Source organism: Neophocaena asiaeorientalis, unplaced genomic scaffold (assembly GCF_003031525.2).
Source record: "Neophocaena asiaeorientalis asiaeorientalis breed wild unplaced genomic scaffold, Neophocaena_asiaeorientalis_V1.1 scaffold548, whole genome shotgun sequence".
NCBI classification, from domain to species: domain Eukaryota; kingdom Metazoa; phylum Chordata; class Mammalia; order Artiodactyla; family Phocoenidae; genus Neophocaena; species Neophocaena asiaeorientalis.
Window position 1 is genome coordinate 936,600 of NW_020172009.1, and position 25,099 is coordinate 961,698.

The window sequence follows — 25,099 nt, forward strand, 5'->3', positions numbered from 1 at the left end:
GGGGAGAGGGAGAGGGAGAGAGAGAGGGTGAGAGAGAGATAATGTAAGTGTGTGTGTGTGTGGGTGAGAGAGAGGGAGAGAGGGAGAGAGGGAGGGAGGGAGGGAGGGAGGGAGAGATGAGGCACTGGGAGTCATGTCAGAGTAAACAGACTATGAATGGTTGGACAGAAAAAGCCTTCAGTCCCCAAACCCCAGCTGCACTTCTGATGTTCTTGCCAGCAACATGTCAAGCCAGTTTATGTGGCTGGAAGGAAGAAAAGAAAGTGGCATTTCTTAAAATGGCCTGTTAGGCACCAGGCACTGTTCTAGATACTGTCACATACATTTAATCCTTACAAAACCCCTGCAAGCTAGACATTCAAATTCTCCTAGTGAGGTTCAGGAAACTGAGGTTTGGAAAGGTTGAGCTAGTAAGCAGCAGAGCTGGAATCTGAATCCACACTAGCCCGACCTTCTAGTGAGCACTTGTTGATTACATCCCCTGGCTATGGATGGCTGTTTCTGTGCTGGGGAGCCTCTTCTCTCACCCCCACTGCCTGCTCAGTTTAAGCCTTATCTCCTGTAGGAGGCTTGGTGCCCCCAGGCTTCCCTGACTTCTTCCTTTTCTGATCTCCTAGCAAAACGGAATGGCCAGAAACATTTAATTTAGCACTACCTCACTGTGTGTGTCTTATCTCCTCAACCTGAAGGGCAACAGTTTGAGAGGATAAACCTGACCTTCTCTTTCTCTTGCACCATCCTACCTACTCACCCAGTCGGTGTACCTGGAGCTACCCACCACCCAGGAGGGGGAGCGGGAGGGGGAGGCAGAGCCGGAAAAAGTTGGGGTAGGAAGAGCTTTCCCCATTTTTTATTTATTTTTTATTTTTTTGACATACGCGGGCCTCTCCCGTTGTGGAGCACAGGCTCCGGACGCGCAGGCTCAGCGGCCGTGGCTCACAGGCCCAGCCTCTCCGTGGCATGTGGGATCTTCGCGGATCGGGGCACGAACCCGTGTCCCCTGTATTGGCAGGCAGACTCTCAACCACTGCACCACCAGGGAAGCCCGAGCTTTCCCCATTTTATAGCTGGAGAGACTGCGGGTCAGAGAGAGGAGGCATTGTCCAAGGTCACATAGCAATTCAGAAGAGACCTGGGATTAAAATCTGGATTTACTTCTCCGGGCCCCACTGTTAGAAGGAGGAGTTAGGCTAGATGGTCTCTGAGAACCCTTCCAAATCTAATAGGTGATCGTTATTAGTTTTATGTTTTCCAGCGACATTTAATGGAGCATCTAAGTGCCAGGCACTGTTCTCGGCACTGGAGAACACGTTGAGAACAAGAAAGACGTGTTTATGCTGTCACAGAGCCTACGGTGTAGCGCTTACACCACACGGAGATTGGGCTCTGCTGGGGATTAGATTAGGTACAGGGCACTGGGGAGATACAGAAGTTAAGGTGAGACCAAATATGGCAGAGCCAAAAAGGAAAAGCATTTTGGGCAGTTGGAACTGTACCTGTGAAGGCCTAGAGACAAAGCAAGAGCACGGTGCTTTGGACAGAACAGCAAGTAGATGAGTGAGGGCAGGAGGGGGAGGAAGCATGCAGCGCCCAGCAGGCTGTCCTGGGGAATGCGGACTCCATCCTGGGACTAATGTGGAGTCTTCGAAGAATTTTAAGTAGGGAAGGACATTATTACAGTTGCATTTTATTACTGATATTTAAAAATACTTTATTTTTCCTATTACAGAAGTAATGCTTGTTGATTATAAAACAATAGAAACATACGTCACTTAAAAGGAGAAAGACAAAATGAAAACCATAGGGTCTCGCTTTGAAGCGATTCATGAGAAGTGAGGGTAAGAGCTGAGGAGACGGTGTCTGGTGTCCTCAGGCGACTTGTCCCCTTCTCCTAGTGCCCCCTTCTCCCCATAGCACCCGCTCCCCAGACGAGCTGCTGCATCGATTTTCTCCTCCCCGGTTGGTAAACAGCAGCAGGAAATGCCGTTTGGAAGGGACCAATGTAACTGTTGTAATAGGCTGAAAGCTAAACGCCATTTTGCTTACTTGGCTCTACAGTCACTCTGGTCAGTGTTCAACCTGATGGGGGTCCACGTTCAGGCCCAGAGGCTGGAAGAACAGCACTGGAGTTCTCCAGCTGAGAACCTCAGGTCCCACCTCTGGTAGTTGGCTTCCAGGCCTTGACCCTCAAGGTGGCCCATCTTCTAAGTCCGAGGGGGAGGGACTGGTGGAGCTCTGGCTCAGCAGGCTCTAGCACCCACTCTCTAGTCTTGCATCTGAGATTCCCTGATGGCTTGATTTCTGGAAACTGGGCAGCTTCCATGCTTGCGAGACCAAGGTAGAGTATTAACTCATTCATTTGTTCGTTCTATCATTCAACAAACATGGATGGAAGACTTCCTGTGTGCACCCACCCCCGCGCCGTCCCCGCCCCGGTTATGTCTAATTTCAGACTCTAACCTCTCCCAGCAAACTCCTCTAAACTCAGTATTGTGGTGAAATAGGAAACATGAGGTGCTTTAGTAGGAAAGAGCTAAGAACCTGGTGGGTGTGTTGGTGGGAAGAGGACGTGAAGGGCAAGATGTGTGCCCACAGCAGGCAGAACCAAGAGCCATCACCCAAGAGGAGGATGAAGAATCAGATTCTTACACCCTCCTAAGTCTCAGCCTTCTAGCCATTAAAGGGATGTTTCTTCTCTAAACTTGATTCAACTCTGTAAACACTTATGAGGCCCAGTGGGAGAACGGTGAGAGCAGAGGCTCAGGTCTTGGCTTCTACCCTCACAGAGCTCAGATTATCTAGCAAGCAAGGCAAGGTATGGACACAAATCTAACATACAAAACTGAAAGTGATAAGGGTCAGAAGAGGTTCTAACAAGCTGCTATTAGATATTGCTTTCAAGTCATTGACATTACTTCCAGGCAGGTTGGGTGATTCTGGAAGTGATTTTGGGGAGAAGGTGGCATTTGAAATGGCCCCTATCAGGTTGTTTCATCCTCCTGAAGTTAGCATCTCTAGATCTGGTGTTGTTCTGAGATATGAATAATACCTGATTTTGGCTGGAAAGGAGGCCAGTGATGTGTGAGGAGGAAGGACAGAGGTGAGGAATACAGGTGTAGAGCAGGACAGGACGTGAGGACCAGGGCTTTGGCCTTGGTGTATTTAGGGTTAGGATTTGTAGAGTTGGCGGGGGTGGGTGAGGGGGGCAGGTTATCAGAGGAATTTCATGTGGAAGGAATAGCACCAGGAAAGGTGTATAGGCAGGGGCATTCAAACAGTTCAGTTTAGCTCAACCGTCAGCTGCGTAAGTAATAAAAGTCCCTCTTATTGAGGACCTACTAAGTACCAGGCATTGTGCTAAGCATGCCACAAACTTCTGCTCATTTTATGTTTAAAACAGTCCTATGATTATAGGTGGTTTCACCTTAATTTTATAGATGAAGAAGGCTCAGGGAGATTAAGTAATTAGTCCAAATTCACACAGTAAATAATGGGCTTGGAATTCAAATCTGGTTTGTCTAATTATATAAAGCGCATTCTCTTAACCACTCTGCTGTGAGAGGCTGTAGAATGGATTGATTTGAAACTGTGGGTATCCTTAACTGCCAGACCAAGGTGTTTGGATCTTATTCTGTAGCCAGTTGGGCACCACTGAAGTCTTAAGCAGTGGAGCAATATCCCAGTTTGACTTCAGGAAGATCAGCATGGGAGGCGTGACCATGAAGTGCTGAATTGAGAGAAAACGGGACCAGGGAGACTTATTTTGAGGCCACTGTGACAGTTCAATGAAAGATAAGGAAGTGCTAAACTGAGATAGTAGGGATGGAGAGTGGGGCAGAGGAGAGAATCATTGTTCTTTGTCATCATCATCTTATCCTTCATCATTTTCATCACAAATATTACAGGTAGACTTCTGTCTCAACTCCTTCCTTTTACACACGGCCCAGAGAGGGAAAGAGACTTTTCTCAGGCCACACAGCAGTTCAGTGACTAAGGTGGGACTTGCATACAGAAATCTTGACCCATTTCCCACTACTTTTCCTAATCCCTTGTACACCTTTAAGGGCAGGAGGAGGAGAACCGAGCTGAATCTGCCATCAGGCAGTCTCTGCTCTCCTTGGAGAAACTCTAACTTAGACTCAGCTCTGACAGGATTTGGGATTAAGATGTGTGAGAGCTGGAGCAGTCTGCTGAGAGCCAGGGACCAGGGGGCATTCAGAGTGGAGGGTCCCAGGCTTGGTTTATGAGCTGCTGCTGCTTCTCAAGCACTTTCCCAGACCTCTGGAATCAGAGTCAAAGATGTTGCCTTCAAATGTGAGAAGAGTCAGCCCCAGTCTCCTCACTGCCCTGTGAGAATATGGACCTGGCTCACCGGCACATGGAGAGTTTACTGAATCTTGAGTGAGTGCCAGACACAGTGCTAAGGGCTTTAATGATCCCTCTCCCCAGATTCTCATAGGGATACCATTTTATGGATAAACTGAGCCTGGGGAGACGTAATGCTTTTTCTAAAGTTAGTGACAGAGCTGAGGCTCGAATCCATGACTGGCTGACTCCAAAGTCCTGTGCTTTTAAGTAGTACACTGTGTTCGCTTCTTTCTTTCTTTCTTTTTTGTGTCAGTTCCTTTTATTAATAACGTCTCATACTTATTAACTGCTTTTTACTTTACAAAGCACCCTCACATTGGTTTTGTTCTATGAAGTTTGGCATGAAAGGGAAGATTCTTATCTCCATTGGATAGACGTGGACATTAAAGCCCTAACAGCTCAAGTTCCCAGCACTAGTTACTGGCAGATGCAGAATTGATAATAACAATGCACATAATACATTGAGATGTTACCACATGCAAGGGATGATGCTAAGTTCTTAATGTGTGTTGTTTTATATTTATAATAATCCTGTGATGTAGGTTCTATTATTCTCATTTTACAGTTAGGCAAATTAAGGCACACAGAAGTTAAAGTACTGTACCTGACGTCACACAGCTAGTAAGTGGCAAAGCTGGGATTTGAACCCAAGATGTTAATGCCAGAGCCCATGCATTTAGCTAGTAGACTACACCATCCAGAATCTCCCAGATTTGTACTGAGCGACACTTTTGTGATACCTCAATGCCATCAGCTACTGCCTCTGGCTGCTGTTATGTTCCTGTGGGTTTGTAGATACCCACAATTAGCAGGAAGTATTAAAACAAGGCAAAGGGAGGGGCGTGGGATGAATTGCGAGACTGGACTGGATGGACATATATACACTATTGATACTATGTATAAAATAGATAACTAATGAGAACCTACTATATAGCACAGGGAACTCTACTCAATGCTCTGTGGTGACCTAAATGGGAAGGAAGTCCAAAAAAGAGGGGGTATACGTATACGTATAGCTAATTCACTTTGCTGTACAGTGGAAACTAATACAACATTGTAAAGCAGCTATACTCCAATAAAAATTAAAAAGAAAAAAAAAAAACAGGCAAAGGACAAAAGGCTTCTGCCCCAGGTCCAGCAGTCTACTAGTACTCCTACATCGTTCCTGATTTGCCCCTTGAATATTTTTTTTTTTTTTTGTCCACGTCGCACAGCATGTGAGATCTTAGTTCCCTGACTAGGGATTGAACCTGCACCCCTTGCATTGAAAGCACAGAGTCTTAACCACTGGACCACCAGGGAAGTCCCTGCCCCTTGGATTTGACCCATTGTCTGCTCTACACTCAAGTACAGAGCTGGCAGACTCCCCGGATCCTGACCATTGCGTCCTTGGCTCCAGTTGCCTGCTCCATGCCTTCAACCTCTCCTAAGTCACCACCCTGCCTGTTGCATTCTCATTTGGATCGCACATAATCAGGGCTGCATTTGTTGTGAAGAACTGCCGATGGTTTGGACAAGTGGAGTGGAGCCTCTTTGTTTATCTTCAGGGGATCACTAAAGCCCAGTGTGAGTTTAATAATTACATAAAAATGCTAATTGCAGCCACTTTTATTGGATGTCTAACGTTTGCTAGATTTTATATGCATTGTATCTCTAAACTTTTCATCAGCCTAGCACACTGAATATTATTATACTCATTTTACAGGGGAGGAAACTGAAATTCAGAGAGGTTAAACAGAGCTTAAGTGTCTTGCCCAGAGTCCCATAGCTAGTAGGTGCTAGAGCAGGAATGTGAATCCACAGCTGTCTGGCTCCCAATTTCACATTCTTTTGACAATTGCATGCTGCCTATTTCCTTTTTTTTTTTTGGCCACTCTGTGAGAGATGCGGGATCTTAGTTCCCCAACTGGGGATTGAACCCGTGTTCCCCGCAGTGGAAGTTCGGAGTCTTAACCACTGGACCACCAGGGAGTTCCCTCTGTTTCCTTTTTTTGAAAACCAAGTTCCTAGATGGGTAGGTGAAAGAAACGTAGTAGACATAGTATACTGGGATCTCACTGAGCCCATGTGACAGGTTGGCTCATATGTATCCTCATAGTCAGTATCAGATGGAGAACTTTGTATTGTGATGCTAAACTGAGGTGGATCTGTAACTGGTTGCCAAAGGATGCAAATTGAAGCGTGGATATTAACCTGAAAAGGGGAAAGAGGACAGTATTGACAGTACAGGGCATAAAAGTGAGACATGCCACTAGCGAACTTGGAAATATGGAAAATAAGTTTGATCTCTGCGAGTTAAACTAACAGGTGAACATGCAGCAGAGAAATTTGGCAAGGCTCAGCATCAATCACTATGACCCATGTGTAATCTCAATGATTTAGAACAGGCCTGTGTTTGTAATTTATTAAGTGGAACCCTAATTTATTGTATTATGTCTTTTTTTTTTTTTTAAGGGTTTTTGCAGCTTTGGAGCTTTTTTTTTTAAATTATTTATTTATTTTGGTTGCCCTGGGTCTTAGTTGCGGCAGGCAGGCTCCTTAGTTGCGGCTTGAGGGCTCCTTAGTTGTGGCTCATGGGTTTCTTTGTTGTGGGTGGCCGGCTCCTTAGTTGTAGCACGCAGCCTCCTTAGTTGTGGCATGTGAACTCTTAGTTGTGGCATGCATGTGGGATCTAGTTCCCTGACTAGGGATCGAACCCGGGCCCCCTGCATTGGGAGCGTGGAGTCTTAACCACTGCACCCCCAGGGAAGTCCCTACTGTGTCTTGTTTAGAGAACTATTTTATAAACATATTGGAGACATTCATTCGGTAGTATAAGAAAGGGCAGTTTGATGAGCAGGAATTTGGCAGTTGGTAGTCTAGCATCATCTGAAGGATAGGGTCACACTGCTTGGGGGAACACCAACTTTTTTTGTGTCTGAAAAGAGGGTTTCTGTGTGGTGAGGAGGGATGGTTTCTTAGACCTCTCTCTGGCCCGGATGAGATTTTCCTCAAGACTGTCTACCTTCTTTTCCTCCAATTTGGTATGTCAAAAGCAACTTTTAATTTGTTTTCCCTGGTATTCGGCAAATGGCAAGGGAGTGCTTTCATGGAGGACACAAGCATGTTGTTATTGGAATGGAAAGCCCCATCATAAAGTAAAATAACTTGATGGTCTTATTTACCCACTTCAGTCTTTTGTGGCTTTGATTGTCATTAGTCAGCCTTCCTGAATCTGATCTGATGGAGAGCCAACCCTGGGATGCCATAAATTCACGACTGTGATGCCTCCCATGGTGGTGTATTGGAGAGAGTCATCCAGCAGATGTTACCAAGACTGCCTATAACCCCATTTTCTGCCTCTTAGCAGACTCTATGGCATGTGTGAGGGCTCTCTCCTTGGCTTCCTCTCGGTCTGCGGTTTACCAAGGCTTTGGGAGTGTCGAGATATGTCTAACTGGATGGCCCTTAATAGACTTTTTCTTGGACTTCCCAAATCCCAGAGTGTAAATGGCCTAGCATTAGCTGTGTAGACAGACTGAACGTGTAATGGAAAAAGCAACAACAAACAAGGATCTCATCCACAATATTAACCAACCTCACACAATATTCAGTAATAAACCTAATGAGAAATGTGTGACTTGTGTGTATGTATATATATATTTATATATATACACACACACAACGAAATGCTTCTAAAGCTTTACTGAAAGGCATGAAGGAATACCTATATAAATGGAGAGACATACCACATTTATATAATACTGTTAAGATGTCAGTTCTCTACAAGTGAATCTATAAATTCAGCGCAACCTCAATCAAAATCTGAGGCAATTTTTATAGCATCAACAAGCTGATTGTACAGTTCGTATGGAAGAGAAAATGGACTGGAAATGACAAGAAACCTTATTAAAGAAGAAAAACAGAGGACTTTCTCTACCAGATATAGAAATACAGTGTTAAACCATAGTAATTAAAATAGAGTGGAAACAGATAATGGAGCAATGGACAATAAACTGCGACTAGAAAAAGATATATGTATATATGTGTGTGTGTGTGTGTGTATGTGTGTGTGTATATATAGATAGATAGATAGATAGATAGATAGATTTAGTTTCTGAGAAAGGTAGCATTTCTGATCAGTGGAGAAATAATGGCTACTTAAGAATAATGCTGGAAAATTACTATCTAATCAGAGAAAAATAGAATTAAACCATCACCAAATACTTTACAGCAAACTAAACTCCAAATGGATTATGGAGGTATATGTAAAAGAAGAAACTTATAATATTATTCAAAATGCCCATTATGCAAAAAAAGAAAGAAAAAAAGCAAAGATACTCAAATCCACTTGGAATCTGGAGTGAAAATTAAAAATGACAGTGAAGTACCATTTAAAAAATCCCATTTGGTAAAATTAAAAATCTTGATAATATCTTGAGTTGGCAAGGATAAAAACGCTGTTGTGGGAACAATTATTGAAGCTTCTTTGGGAGCAAGTTGGGCAATAATATTTGTCAAAATAGTGCAGGTCCTTTGATAAAGTAATTCCACTTCTGTAATATATCCTAAGGAAGCACGCAGAGTCATGTGTAAGACTATTCATTGTGGCCCTTATTTGTAATAGTGAAAGCTGCATGAACCTACAGGCCCATCAGGAGACAAGTGGTTAAATACCATGAAGTGATGTTATGTCCAGAGCGTGGAATTTTACAGGCGGGCCGTAAATCTGTAAATACTGATTAAAATCGTTTTGTCACATACTGAATGTAATAATAGTAAACCATTGTTATGTTTCCAAATTTGAGGGTGTGTAGAACGTTAAGAATGAGGTAGACCTGTATGTAGTGATGTGGAAAGAAGTGAAAAAAGCAAATTGTATTGCACAATCCTGTCTAGACAAAGATGTGTAATAACGAAGGGATGTATCGATACATTCAAGGAAAGAAGACCAGTAAGACATACACCAAAGTGTTTTCTGCAGTGGTTAACTCAGATGGGACAGGGGGAGACTGCAAAGCAGGGGCATTCCTGTTTCTCTCTCTCTTCTCTTTTTTACCGGACTTACTACAAAACTTGTTTTCATCTGTTGCTCATATACTTTAAAAAAAAGTTCCAGAGTTTTGCTGTCCATAAGCATAGTGTCAGTCAACACTGTGACTTGTTACCTAAACTGAAATGTCTTTTTTTTTTCTTTTTGGCTGCACCTAGTTCCCTGACCAGGGATCGAACCCATGCCCTCGGCAGTGGAAGCTCAGATCCTTAACCACTGGATTGCCAGGGAAGTCCCTAAACTGAAAGGTCTTTAAGGTGGTGTGTGTAGAAATGATTTTAGGGTTCTGAGGAGGTCCCCAGAGCTACCTTGCAGGGGCCGATTGAGGAAAAGCCCCAGGCATTGAGATTTCTGGCTTTTGTTCCACTTCCTCCAGAATAGCCCATTTTCAAAAATCAGTGTCTTAAAGTGCTGCATAAGATTCACCTTAAAAATGGACTGTGGGGCTTCCCTGGTGGCGCAGTGGTTGAGAGTCTGCCTGCCGATGCAGGGGACGCGGGTTCGTGCCCCGGTCCGGGAAGATCCCACATGCCGCGGAGCGGCTGGGCCCGTGGGCCATGGCCGCTGAGCCTGCGCGTCCAGAGCCTGTGCTCCGCAACGGGAGGGGCCGCAACAGTGAGAGGCCTGCGTAACGCAAAAAAAAAAAGGACTGTGGTGGTGGGCTGCTGTTAAAAACAATGCTTTGAAGCCCACTAACCCAGAGTAAGGATGAGCATGGCCCTGGTGCGCTCTGCTCTAAGCACTCCTGAGGGTCTGGGTTCATTGCTTGGCCTTTCAGCTCAAGGTGGAAATTGACATGCTGGCTGTACTCGGAGAGCACCCTAGATGGGAAAGGGACTGAGAACTGGGGAGAATGGCCAACGGAGCCAGGCATGGCCAGGGAGCGAGAGGACTGACCTCAGTTATTGGAAGGGCTGTCAGGTGCAGAGATTGGTTCTCTGTGGCCCCAGGATCAGAATGAAAGCCATGAGCAAATGGAGATGTCAGAGGTGTCCCAAGATGAAGTGGGCTGCCTGGGGGGGGTGCAGGGGTTCCCATCACTGGAGGTGTGCAAGCAGAAACTACAACATTTGTGGCAGAGGTTCTGACAAGAGATGGGGGTTCAAACTGGAGAACCTCCAATGTTAATTCTCTCTACAAATATTGATTGAGCTCCTATGGTCCAGGCAAAGTACTGGGCACTGGAAATACAGGGATGATTGAGAAAGACAGGGTCCCCACTCTCAATAAAAAAGCAAACAAAACAACAAACTAACAAGCAAACTTTTACTTTTTAGGTATTACTCCGAAGATAATAGAACATGATGCGACAGTGACCGGAAGGGGGGACATTTTTAGATAGGGAGTCAGGGAAGGACCTTCTGAAGAAATATCTGAGCTGAGACCTGAAGGATGAGAAAGAACCATTCATGCAAAGATTTTTCTGGGCAGAAGGAGCTGAGCGTAGTAAAAGGATTAAGCAGGTGTTGCAGGATTTGAAGCAGGGGAGTGCTGTGATGTGATTTAGGGTTTAAAAGGCACTATGGGAAGTGGTAGAGAAGGGGAGCAAGGGAGGCAGGGAGGCCGGTTAGGAGGCTGTTTCAGTCAAGCAGGATAGAGATGGTGCCAAGTTGAACTAGAGCTGACAGCAGCAGAGTTGGAAAGAAGTAGATGGATTTAAGTTTTATCTTCTATGATTCAAAATCAATTCATTCAATCAACTGATTCCAATTCATTCAATCAGTTGATTTGATTTAGTCAATTGATCCCAGAAGTAGGCTGGCGTTCAGAAATGACTGCTTCCTAAACAATGTGTTAACTTTTATGGTTGGACATAGGGGGCATTTAACCTCCTCGCATGGTAGCTGTTTTCATAGATCTTGAGGTCTCATTTGCAAATATCCAGAGGGATGGACAGCCAATGGCTTCTCTCAATACCAGTTCTGATAGAATTGCACAGATCCTACTTGTTAGCCAAACCAGAGTGCAGGTGAAGTCATGTCCTCCCACGACCCTGACACCCCCTTGGCTCTGCAGCCTCTCCTCTTGCCCCACACTCAGCAGGTGGCCTAGGCCAAGAGCAGGTCACCAGGATTCAGGCAGCCTGGGGATAATAACTGGTGATGGTGTTTATTGGCTGGAAAAGCTTGGGTGAATTAAGCCTCTCTGAGCTTCACTTTCCTCATCTATAAAATGGGATTGTTGTGTTATATGAAATGATCCCCATACTTTGCTAACCACAGATGCCTGGTTTTTAGAACAGTGCTCAGTAAATGACAAATGACACCACCACCACCTCACCTTCTCTTTATAGCAGAGCTTTTTGAGAGAATTATCTTCCCACTGTCTTCACTTCCTTTTGTCTTGTGCTTTCGTCCTGCCCCTGAATCGCATTCTCTAATTTCATACACGCTCCCCTCCCCCATCCTCCATTGCCAAACCCATTGGATGAGATTCTCTTTTCTTACTTGACTTGTCTCCTCTTTTACTGCTGTTGAACACACACCAGCTTTTAATACCCCTTTCCTCTCTGGGTCATTCTACAACGCCATTCTCTCCTGGAAGGTTTTATTTTATTTTATTTATTTATTTTTAACATCTCTATTGGAGTATAATTGCTTTACAATGGTGTGCTCGTTTCTGCTGTATAACAGAGTAAATCAGCTATACGTATACATATATCCCCATATCCCCTCCCTCTTGCGTCTCCCTCCCAGCCTCCCTATCCCACCCCTCTAGGTGGTCACAAAGTACCGAGCTGATCTCCTTATGCTATGCAGCTGCTTCCCACTAGCTATCTATTTTTTATTTGGTAGTGTATATGTAAGTCCATGCCACTCTCTCACTTCGTCCCAGCTTACCCTTCCCCCTCCCCGTGTCCTCAAGTCCATTCTCTACATCTGCGTCTTTATTCCTGTCCTGCTCCTAGGTTCTTCAGAACCATTTTTTTCCTCTTTCTGACTTACTTCACTCTGTATGACAGACTCCTGGAAGGTTTTAACATGCAGAGAACCATGATCAGATTTCTACTTCAGAAAAATGACTCAAAACCACACAACAGCATTTTCACAGCACCCAGCACATAATACATGTTCAGTAAGTGTTGCCTAGTATTGCTGTTGGTCACTGCTATTCTCTGTGTTCCATGGCATCCTGTGCATACCTCTGTAATCTCACTCATCATATTGCGGTATTCTCTTTGATTTCCTTGGCCACCTTCTCCAATAGACTCCTTGAAAGCAGAGACCTACCTGGCTCCTGTTTACTTCTGGGGACATGGGAGGATTGTACTTTTCTTCAGGTAGGGCCATGTGGCTCCCTTTGGGTAGTGAAATGTGAGCAGAAGTGCTATATGTCACTTCTGGGTGGAAAGCACTTACTTGCCGGTGTGCCACCCCTTAGTGCCTTCTTCCTCTCACAGCAAATGTGAAATCGCCTGTTGATGTGGAAATGCAAAGCTCAGCCATGACGTGGAGGACAGTAGTCCTGGAGAGTCCCCCAGATCTGTAGCAGACTTTAGGTGAGTGATACATCAGTCTTTGCTGTTCTAAGACACTGGGATTTCAGGGGTTGTTTGTTGCTGTAGGAAAGCCTAGCCTAATATGAGTAAAACGGATCTATATCCTTACAGCCTATTCAGCACGTACAGTATAGGACCTTAAAAACGGAGGTGGAAACAATAAATGAATAAATAGGGAACAGAAGGAAAAAAAAAACTAGAAAGACATTTCCTTAGGCTTATGTGTTGGAGTCCTTGGCTGACTGGTTCAATAGTTAATAATCCTTTACATTTCTGTAGCATTCATAAAGGGCTCTCATACCCACTTCTTGTGTATTCCTACACGCCATTCTTAGAGCCAGGTGCCAAGGGGGAAGTGAGTCTCAGTGGTATTAAACTGTGGCAGAGCTAGAGCTCAAACCTTGGTCTCTTGTTTCCTGGTTCAGGGCTCTGTCCATTGCCCCCCTAATATCGACAAATAAGGCCAAACGTGTGGACGGTAGTTGCATAGGCCATTGCCAATCGCCAGGGGTCCTGGCCACAGTGTGCCTGTCTCTGTGCCAGGCTAGCCCGGCCCTTGGCAAGAGAGGCTGGAGCACACGTCCTCATAATGGAAATGCTGAGATTCATGCCCAAAGGACGTCAAGACCCACACACAGACACTCACAAACATATGCACACTCTGTCTCTCTTTCACATCTGCTGACATTTAGTTCCACATGAATTCCAGCTGTCTGCATGTCCCCACGTGTGCACACTCACATGTACACCTGAACACATGTATCGACATACCCGTACACACATACTGTTACACATTAAATATTCTTTCACTTATTCCTGTGTTTTTGTATTTACGCATTCACAGGCACATGCATATAGACATGTTGCTGGCTCAGATGCTGCTACATACTTAAGTATGTGCTTCACAAATATCCACACACAATTACCTATGTGAAAATAATACCCTTCATGCATTTTCACTCTTAAGCACTTTCACGTAGTCCTATATATATACTCAGATACGTGCACATCCTCACTACACACATTCACATGTGCATTTATAACCACAGAAGTACACATACTTATGTTCATACCTGTACGTGGTCAGATACATCTCTCTCTGAGGTTACCTGTCTAAATCTGTTCAAACTAGCATACACATATACACAGGCCAATGTGTACATTTGCACAAACACATGGTCCCACAATATACACATGCACACACATGCTCCATGACGTATAGATGCTGCAGAGCACACACTTAGGTGCACTCGTAAGCACACGTGTCAAGACAAGCTGGATGGTTCCCTCTAGGTCCTAGCTCCAGATCTTTCTCCTGTAGAGTGCCGAAGTTGCTGCTCTAGGCCAGGACTCCCTTCCCTCTTCTCCCTCGTCCATTCCTGTCCCTGCTTCTACCTTCGTCTCACTGCATAGACTCAGAGAGTCGCTGGAAAGGTCAGATGAAGGCCAGCCAGACTCAGCCCTCCCCTCGTCAGGAACGGATAGAGACCCCTGTTGCTTTGCTGGCTGCCTTCTCTGCTCTCAGCTCTGGTGAATAAAGCCAGGCTCTGAGAGGCAGACAGTCAGGCCTGGGGACTCCAGCTGTTTACAGAGTGGCTCTGCACTCCTGTTGATCTTAGAGAACAGACACAGCCTGGAAAGTTTCTGACATTGGGACTATGTCCATATTACCGTGGACCCAGGGTGCATGACCAGCTCTTTGCGTGGCTGGTGAGGCAGAGCCCTGGGATGAAAGTCTGGGGGCCTGGTCATGTCTGTTCAATGAAGTTCCCCTTAGCTCTAACTTCTTTATGATGAAAAGAAACAAGCAAAGGCTGGGTAATCCCAAACATCCGGAAATTAAATATTTCTGTTTGGCTCAGGAGGACCTGGGGTTTGGGGTGATATAGATCTGAATTCAATTCCCACTTCTGCTACCGATTAGCCGCATGTCCTTATGCAAGTGACCTAACCTTTCTGAGCCTCAGTTTACTTATCTGTAAAATGGGGATAACATGTCCTGCCTCATGGGGGTTGTGAGGTCTAAATGAGATGAAACATGTGGAAGTGCTCTGCATACTGCCTGGCACACAGTAGCATTTAATGTGTGGTTGTTGCCCTTGTTACTATATTTTTTTGTTTTTGTTCTTGTTTTTGTTTTGCGGTACGCGGGCCTCTCACTGTCGTGGCCTCTCCCAGTGCGGAGCACAGGCTCTGGATGCGCAGGCTCAGCGGCCATGGCTCACGGGCCCAGCCGCTCCGCGGCATGTGGGATCCTCCCGGACCGGGGCACGAACCTGTGTCCCCTGCATCGGCAGGTGGACTGCGCCACCAGGGAAGCCCTGTCTAAACATTATTGATCTCCACTCCAGGGGGCCATCTCTCTGTGCTCCCCTTGTTGGTTATCTCCGTTTTCATTACTTACTATTTTCTCCTGAGGCATGCTGAGCCTACCATGATTTGAGGTTGGATTTCCACATTTGAGAACGCTTAGGTTGTTGCTTAAGTGTGCTTTGTGGGCCTGGGGTCCCTCAGTTTCCCCCGTCTGTGCTCTTCAATGTTCTGGCAGTTACAAGGATTGGATCTTAATCCCTGCCTGGTCAATAACTAGTTCTGGGATGTGATTTCACCAAATCTTGGTTTCCTCTGCTGTAAATTGGGGAATATTGTGTCTGCCATGTCTACTTTGTAGAGTGGTCATTACAGTAAGTGTTTGGTGAAGGAATCAAGTGAGAGAATGAGTGTGAAAATGTGTTGAAAATTACTAGTGGCATTTAATAATAATAACTGACATTCATTGTGTGTGTACTATGTGTCAGACCCTGCACTTAGCACTTCTGTGCCTTATCTCCTAATCCTCACAACAGGTCACAAGGTGGCTGCTGTTGGTCCCCTGCTCTGCAGATGAGGAGGCTAACTTAGGCTACCTTGTCCAAAGCCACAGAGCTGAGCCTCAGATTTTGTCTGGGCATGGAAGACTGTGTCCTAACTGCTATACTGTCTCTGTAGAAAGCAGTATGCAGCGGGAATGAAGTCTGGAAAGGTAGACAAGAGATACCAGAGAAGGGTAAGGTTCAGAGAAGTCTAGGAATTGCTCAGGATCACACAGCTAATCAGTGGTGGCTTTGGGGCTTCAGTGCCCAGAGCCTCCATCATCGCCACCATCATCATCATCATCGAAAACATTTAGAGCACTTAACAAAGCATTTACTGTGATAAACACTTCCCTGCACGTAATTTCCATCCATAATAACTTGAGGAGGTAAAAAAAAAACAACAACTTGGTGAAGTAGTATGATGTTAATCACCCCTGGGATTTTACATACAACGAAGCTGAGGCTTAAAGATACGAACCAAATCAGCTTCTTACATATAGTGAGTGAACCCAGGTCTACGTCACTTCAGAGTCTCGGCTTTTAACCACCACACAAAATAAGGGCAAACCACTACGCCTTTAGTAATCTGTAACAAGGAAATAGGTCTCCGTGTGACAATTACAGGGAAACAGGTGGGGGTGGTATTGGAGTGCAGATATGTACACCTGTCCTCAGATAACCAAGTTCTTAACGTAACTGGGTGGCCCCTGACTTGGTTTGATGACTCTTTACCATTTCAGAAGAAGAGAGGAAGTGTCAACACTCACCGCACAGGGACTATGAAATGCAGATGTCAATGCACTTCCGATTTGGGAGGGAGAAGAAGAAAAGCAGAGTTCATTAGAAGCTCTAATAAGATATCCATTCACAGAGTGGAAAGACTTGGCTTTCGAACCTGGAGGCCCAGTGAAAAGCAGCCATGCTTGTTCCTAGTCGACAGGTGGGACCATCTCCATATGGAGATAAAAGGCCTATGAGTTTTAGGGAATTGATTGCTTTTCCTTTGGATGTGGGCAGGGTCTCTTGACCATATTAAGACAGACCTCTCTGCAGGAGCATAGATTTTGGACCATTTGCCCCATGACATACGGAGCTCAGTGATTTTTGCCAGTCTGGGACTAGAAGGTTAGATCTAATCTCCATAAATGTTTAGGACCAAATAATGGTTTGAATCAATAGACAATATATCTGATTTGGCTTATTTATTTTAGAAAATGACTGAGACCTGTTATTAGATCACTGTGCCAGCTGCCAAGGTTACCACAGGAAATGAGACAAGATTCTGGCCCCCAGAGAACTGACATTAATAGTGAGAGGAGGGACACATGAGCAGACTGTGAGAATGTAAGTGCAGGTGGTCAGTGCTGTTACGGGAATTGTAGCACGTGTCACAAGAATGGGTAGGAGGGACCCATCGCAGGCTTAGGTCAAGCGCACACATGAGCTCACACACGTGTACACACGTGTTAGAGTGTGAAGCCTTCCTGTGGAGGTCATTCTTTCTTTCTTTTTTTTTTTTTTTAAAGAATAGCTTTATTGCTTTGCCAGGCAAAGGGGGACACAGAGGGCTCCTGCCCTTGAAAACTATATGTCCCCTTGCGGAGGTCATTCTAAGCGGAGAGTTAAGGGAGCCTGGAGGCTGGCAGTGGAAAGGAGGCTGGAGCGGGTGCTCTGGGCAGAGGCCTCAGCAGCATCAAGAGAAGGCTGAAAACCAGAGGGCGAGCATGGCCCGCGTGGAGAACGCCGGACAATTCCATTAATCCATAACGGGAAGCAAGAGGGAAGAGATGCAGCCGCGCAGAATCAGAGGGGCCCTCTAAGCTTAATGCTGACGGGGAGGGGGGTCCACAGGGAGGCGTTAATGCAGGGGACTGGCGTAGTTAGGTTTGTATCTTAGAAAGACCACGGTGTGAGGAAGAATGGATTGGAGGCGGGCAAGATGCAAGTCTTGGGACGCTTTGCAGTAATGTGGGCCAGGCACCATGGAAGCCTGAGCTGGACCAGGGTCAGGCGGACATAGGGGAATGGGTGGTTTAGAGGATTTCAAGGCAGGAACATCTACAGGGCTTGGTGATCGACTGGCTGCTTCTGCCTCTGCTCATAAAGAGATGATTGAAACTGCCTTAATTATTTTCTCACAAGCTAGATTGCTCCCTTCAAAACAAGTATAATTGATTTTTTGTTTTCAAGGATTGAGGAAAAAAAATGAAAGTAGCATTACATTTAGTTATAATCACTAGTGTAAGATTTACTCTTTGTAGAGATGAGAAAAACGTAGAAATACTGAAGGATATGAAATCATGCGTAAGTCTACGATCCAGGGATAATTGCTGTTAACATTTTGGTATTTTTCCTTCTAGTCTTTTTTTCTAGAATAACTGATTTACTTTAAACTTTTTACTATGGGAATTAAAAAATACATACAAAAGTAGAGAGAAGAATCAATATACCCATTTTAGCTTCTGTGACCAGTCTTCTGCTATTGCAGAGTTGAATTTTAAACTTAAAAGCAGGTCTTTACATTTGCTTTAATCTAAAACTTTCACCTGTTGATAGAATTTTGCTTTTGTAATCCTGAGTGTTTAGCATGTGCTAGCCCTGCTAGCTCTTTGGCCATTTTCAGATGTATGTCTTTACCCAAAACATTGACTAGGACAGTAAAAATGTCCAAATCCCACAGTATACCACTGAAGATGTGAAAAAACACCAGATTTTCCACCTCCTTGGGGAAGACCAGCGCAGAGGGTAGATATTTCAGGGAGAGAGAGATCCCGAGCAGGAAATAGCAGCTTGTGTTTTGACTCACTCACCATAGTTGTCTCAGCAATGGAACCGAAGCTGTTGATGAAAATGTTGCAGCTCACGTTCACCGGGGGACCTGCCAATCAAGAGAGATTCCTGCTTAGTTCCAAGGCCAAGAAGAAATCCCCAGGATAGGACCAGTTTGTGGGATTTTGACTTCAGGGATGGATCCCCCTTGGTGGAGGAGACCCTTGCTTGACCTGCACCGCACCCCCGAGCAGCGGGGACTCCCAGCCACATTGCTATGCCAGATTCCCTGGTCCCCAAGTGAGCACCAGGTATAGAGCACCAGAGGCTGAGCTGGGATGCACTTTCATTAACAGGGTAATTCATCATCCTGCCATATGGTTGAAATCCCTTCCCCAAACCCCATCGGCTGCCTTCTAATTTGCGGCTGCAAGGTTACAGCTACAACATTTGGAGGCCATCTTGGGAATCGCAAGGAACAGCAAGTTCCTTGCCTTGAACTTATGAACCAAGAATGATTGTCTGAAAGGGCATTGATGGGAATTAACAGCTGCGGTATCCAGAGGGAACCTCAAAGGAAGTCCATAAGTCTTTGTTAAATACTTTCCAGGCAAGCTTTTTGAATACTACTGCAAGGGCAGGAAGGAAGTGGAGGAATATTTGCTCTTTGGAATCTCATTGCTAGCGGGACCTCTGTCCAATTGAAGCCCAGTCTCTTCATTTTATACTATTAATTACAGCAGCTACCATTTACTGAGCACGTTTTGCTGTTGTGCTGAGAGTATTACTAACATTATCTCATTCTATCCTCTCAACAACTCCATGAGAAGACATGGTTATTCCCTCCATTTTACAGATGAGGAAACAGAGGCACAGAGAGGTTATTTGCCCACGGCTACACAGCTAGTAAATGGTCAAGCTTGAGCTCAGATTGATCTAATTCCAAAGCTAGTGGTCTTAATGGCTATACTTTCTGAAAGAGGTTCAGAGAAAGGAAGGGGCATGCTCAAGGTCACAGAGTGGCAGAATCCAGGATTTTAAGCACTGGGCTTCCACATGTGCTGAGAAGAGGGCCGGCATCAAATAACCAGGGAGGAATGTGAGAACGTGGGTAAGGGTCATAGAAGCAGTAGGAGTCCAGGTGTGAGAGAGGTTCTGAAGAGTGAGGCATTAGGGAAGACCTCATGAAGGTGATGACCTGGAGCTGACCTTGAAGGTGGGTAGGACTTGGATAATAGGTCATAATCCTTCACTTGAAGATTGTGACATGCCATTTGTGAATTTTTTCAGGTCCACTTTCTTGTTGATCCCCATGAGGTCCTGAGGTTGGCAGGGCAAAGTTACTGTCCCAGCTTCGTAAGTGGAGCACAGAGAGTTTTAGTAACTCACCTGGGCTTATTTACCCAGCAAGTGGTGGAGCCAGGACTCAAACCCAAGTTTTCTGATACCTACTTCTCTCTGTCCCTCTTGAAAAAGTAGCACAAGCATTTCGCCCAAACTCAGCCAAGACTTCCTTCTTTTCAGAAATCCTGGTGTATAGAAAGGGACTCAATCCTGCTGTGAGAATCCAGGTTTTCCTTCCAAGGGATTGCCAGGATTCCTGGGTTTTAGACATAGCCCCAAGCTCTCCTTGGCTCTTTGCCCTGAGACACGCCCCTTCCCTTTTCTGGGTTGCAATTTCCCCATCAATTTGGTAGAGTAGATCTTGATCTGGGCAGTCATTCTCAGCTCCATGGGGTTGCAATTCCCTTATGGAAGCTACCCATTTGAATTATGATGTTACTGTATAGAATTTCAGGGCTGGAAGTTCTCTCTCTTTTTCTTTTTCTTTTTCTTTTTAACATCTTCATTGGAGTATAATTGCTTTACAGTGGTGTGTTAATTTCTGCTTTATAACAAAGTGAATCAGTTATACATATATCCCCATATCTCTTCCCTCTTGTGTCACCCTCCCTCTCAACCCTCCCTATCCCACCCCTCTAGGTGGTCACTCGGTGCTTTGGAAGGTCTCTTAAAAGTCACCTAGTCTATTGCTTCCCAAACTGAGGTGCAGACGGGATTGTCTGACGTAGCATCATCTGGGAAACTTGTTAAACTACAGATTCCTGGGCCCACGTTCAGCCCCAGACCCAGTGAACCCAAACCTGTGAGGATTAGCCCAGAGTTTATTGTTTAACGAGCGATCTGGGTGATCCTCATGCAGAGCCAGGTTTAGGAACCGCTGCTACCCATGCAAGGCTTAGTGCTTGATCACCTCCAGCAGTGGGGAACTCATTTTGTCTCGAGCAGCCCTTTCCATAGTTGGATCTCTCTGCTTGCTAAAAACTTTGTCCTTATGCTGAGCGGGAATCTGCCTGCCTCCTTGGTTACTTTCACCCAAACAAAGGCCCACTAGGGTTTTCTTCCCCTCATTTAGACTCAGATCCAGGTTTTTCTTTTCATTTAGCTTCATACCATTAAGATGCCCCAAAGAATTACTGCCTGTTCCTTGAAATGACGTACACAGAGTTCCCACCTAGGCCCTGCAAGTGTCTGGTGCTGTGACTCCCATATAAATTAGATCCTGATTTATGTGTGCGAGAGGACGCCAGCCAAAAATGATCCCATGGGGAGGTGCGGTTCATTGAAATAAATCTGAAATTAAATTATCCTCAAGAAAATTACAATCTGGCTGCCTTTGGCAGCAGCATAATGTATATATTTCATTAAATATTAAAGTTTAACTTTGCTTTTGTGTATATGTTTGCATTGGGCTGTACCCCTGATCCTGGGAGCCATTGTGATATGCAAAGTCTTAGCAAAGATACAGAATACCGATGCTGACAGGGCCTGGTCCTACTGGACCATTGTACAGATGCAGAGACAGAGGCCCAGATGTGTCAAGTGATTTACTCTGGGTCACAGATATCAGGTAAGTAGCGGGAGGGTTAGAATCCAATTTTCGAGCTCTTTACTTCAGTATTTCGAGTTACATTGCCACTATGTTCCGCAGACGGAGGCTGCTCTCCCCAGCCCCCCTATCTTTTTGTTTTTTCTTTTTTCAGGGTTGGATCTCATCTTTATTGAACATTTTGATATTTTGCTCATCGTGCCTTTTGTGCATTAGCTTTGATTTTTTCTTTTTTTTTTAAACATCTTTATTGGAGTATAATTGCTTTACAATGGTGTGTTAGTTTCTGCTGTATAACAAAGTGAATCAGTTATACATATACATATATCCCCATATCCCCTCCCTCTATCTAGAGAGTCAGGAGCAGGCAATTTCCGGTGCTTGAAGGAACCTGCTGTGTGATTAATCACGCTGTGGAGTTTTCAAAGCAGGCAGGCCTCTTCCTGTTGTGTCGGGGTCACGGGGCCTACTTGGCCTGGCCTTTTCAGGAGCTCTGTAGTTTGCGGGGGGCTTTTGGGAATCTCATGTGTGCCTGGGTGGAAGCATGAAAGAGGCCATGGGGCTCAGGGGCAGGGGTCCCCTGCAACCAGTGTCTCAGCCCTCACCACAGGGAGAGTAGAGAAAGCTTGCTCCCTGCCTCCTGGGGTGAGGTTCCAAGAAGCTGCACTTGTTGCTCAAAGCCCACATCGTCGAGGGGATTGTAGGGGTTAGAGATAGTGCAGGGTTGCGAGAGGACTAAGAGATTATCTAGTACTGTATATTCTGGGCCCAAGTGCTTGGAATAAGGTTTTCAAAGCGAGGAGGGGAAGGGCCCCGATTCAACGGTCTTATAGTCTGGGTGAAATTTTATTTCTTAAACATGTTCACTGCTAAGTAAGTAAGTAAATAAATAAACGAATCAGGAAATAAGCAAATAAATAAATCAGTAGTATTAGAGAATTGAGTCAGAGCAGCTAGCTGGGTTAAATTCCCCAGTCTTGGCAGTCTGACTTGGGAAAGTCACTTAACAGCTCTACTTAGCATATTTGTGGGGTCATTCGTTCATTCATTCATTTATGACAGACTTATTGAGGGCCTTCTTTGTGCCAAATACAGTGGTATGCACAAAGGATCACTAACACATGAACCCTGGATGCACCCACGTTCAGCAAACGAGCAGAAGACAAAGGCACTTCTACTCAGGCTGGAGTTCCAAGAGAGCCCACCAGGGGGTGCACTGGGATGGAATTCCTGAAAACTGCTGCAGATGCAACCTGGTGGTCAGTTCTCTGGTGTGTTTGATTTGGCCAATGGTGTTTCAAAGATGTGATTTAGCTGCGAACTTGGAAGATTTCACATAAACCCCCCGACTTAAGTCTTATCTTGGAAGGTCCACTGCCCAGGGCCTGCATTCCTACCTGGCAGCTCTGGGCAGGAGCTGAGAAGCGGCAGCCCTTAGAGGAGCCTGTGCTTTCTGGTTTTCTCTGCTTATCCCCAACCCACTTCAATCATGTACCATATGTGCCGGGCCCCTCTGGGTGTTGGGGGTGTTTGAGATTGTGACCCTGGTGAAGGGCTTGGGTGCTGACTTATCTGCCCTTGAGGGAAGAAAGTTTATGCTAACGATCCTGGAGGATAACGGCCTTAGGAGCAAGGCACCTTGAGGTAAACAGGGGTGGGAGGTGGGCCCCCAAACAAACCTCACTGCATTTCCCAGACTGTTTTCTGTTTGCAGAGAGCTTTGAGAAGGGGACTTACAGGGTGGGGACAGAGTGAGCAGATATTAGGTGGCTGTTACCAGCTGTCACATCCCTTGTTTGGTCTTGGACTTGAGCCAAAAGGAACAGTGAGGAAGGGCATCTGGAATCAAGAATTGATTAGGAGGTTGGCTGTGGGTCTTTGAAATAAGATTTTTGCAGGGGTGCTAGGAGGAAGGTGAGGGTCACAGACTCCCAAGGAGGTCCTTAAGACTGTGCCTGCAGAAAACCTGCCCAGCAGTTAGAGATGGTTAGAGCCTCCTAAGGCATCAGTGGACAAAGGGAACTGGTCCGCTCTTGATGTAAGACATTAAGATCTCATAGGATTGTGAGCTGAAAGAAACTTCCCAAATCGCTTCAGTTATGGTTTGTAAATTGGCATATCTGGCTCCCAAACGTGTTTTGTTTGAATTTACATGTTTTAGGATTCAAGAAGTTTCTCGTAAATCTTGATTTCTGGCTCTCGTTGGACTTTTGGATGGTCTGGCAACATGGGACCCACATTCCTGTAGGTTAACTACTCGCTGGGGTTAAGCAGGCGCCGCCCACTTTCGAGGGGACTGCTCCTCTATTTCTCCATAGTCTCTCCCTGTCGCCTTATTAGGCATTTGAAATTGAGACTGTGATTGGGCAAGAGAGTTCCAAAATTATTTGTTAATCCAGGGGAAGCTTTCAGTGGATGAATGGTAGTTGGCAGCTTCTCATGTAAGACGAATAAAAGTGCAGCTGCTTGGGGGAGAAGCAAGGGTGGGCTTGCTCATCCCGTCCTCTGTTTCTCCCTTTTGGGACACAGGGTAAAAGCCCCAGAACTCCACGAAGCATAGTTTAAAAAACACAGAGACAGCCAACTCCATGCCTGCGGAGAAGAGGAGACTGTGAGGCCCAGCAAAAGCAAGAGGCTTATCTAAGCTCAGAGAGTAATTTTGTGCCTGAAGCAAAACTTGAACCCATTTTTCCACATTCCACATTAATCTCTTGTCCATTATACCGGAGCTAGCAAGTAGGTTTAATTCACGTACTGACTCTGGTAACCAGAGATACTGTTGAGTTGGACTCTCCGAGCCTTTGTTTGGTCTTGGTGAATTGACGAACAGTATCTGCCTCGGGTAGAGGAAAGAGTCATGGAATTCATACCCTGTATATATCATCTGCATACAATTCCATGCGGCTCGCTGCCACAATCTAGGAAAGCAGACCCCTGGGGCTCTGAAAGGCAAGTTTATCTACCTTTAAAATTGGGCCTGATCCTGGCATCGTATCCAGAGGTCCTCCCCATTAGCTTATCCAGGAAATCCGAGGGTGACATAGGCTTGGATGCGGAACGGGCAGCTTCAGCCTCCTTAGAAGCAGCAAGGCTAAGAAAGGAGAGAGAAAGCAGAGGGTTAATGACGGCCCTTTCTCACACTGTGATCAGATCCCAGTCTTGCTCAGCCCCTGTCGCTTACCCAGCCATAAGAGCCACTAGAGAAATAGGTGATAGGAGTCCTTAATGAGGTAAGGCCCACGCTACCTTGTTTACCCAGCCTAAGTATTAGCCAGTGTGGGATCCTGGCAGGCAGCCGAGTGTCTGATTGATGCTGAGAAGCTGCTGACTCTTTTAAGGCTGTATCTCTAAGGTTTAGGGCAATCACAGTTGGCTGCTGGTTTCCCTGGGAGAGGAGATTGAAGGGTTAACCTCCCACTAGGCCCAGCCCTGTGCTTTGGGTGCCTGTACTTTCAGAGGTCCGTGGAACAGTGCAGCCAGAAAGAATGTTAGAGATCAAATAGTCCAGCCTTCCCCCAAAGTTTCTCTTCAGAATCAGTTACTAATTTTCTAAAAAAAGATGCCAAAGTCAAATGCATTTGGGAACACACATTGAATCAGGCGTCTTTACCTCGGGTCTTCTCAGAACCTGCAACAAGTCTAGATCCTGTACTTATGGGACTATCTCATATACTTTCAAAAATGCT

General features: G+C 45.5%; 1 protein-coding gene across 1 annotated transcript in view; it reads right to left on the reverse strand.

Annotated features, from left to right (window-relative positions):
• Positions 1-25,099, reverse strand: part of GLRA1 (glycine receptor alpha 1) — an 80,419-nt gene that overhangs the window by 23,708 nt on the left and 31,612 nt on the right. Inside the window, exons 2-3 of the mRNA XM_024749821.1 lie at positions 24,377-24,504; positions 18,565-18,632 (exon numbers count right to left, since the gene is read on the reverse strand). Of these exons, the coding sequence (XP_024605589.1) occupies positions 18,565-18,632; positions 24,377-24,504 (196 nt within the window). The remainder of the gene's footprint in view (positions 1-18,564; positions 18,633-24,376; positions 24,505-25,099) is intronic.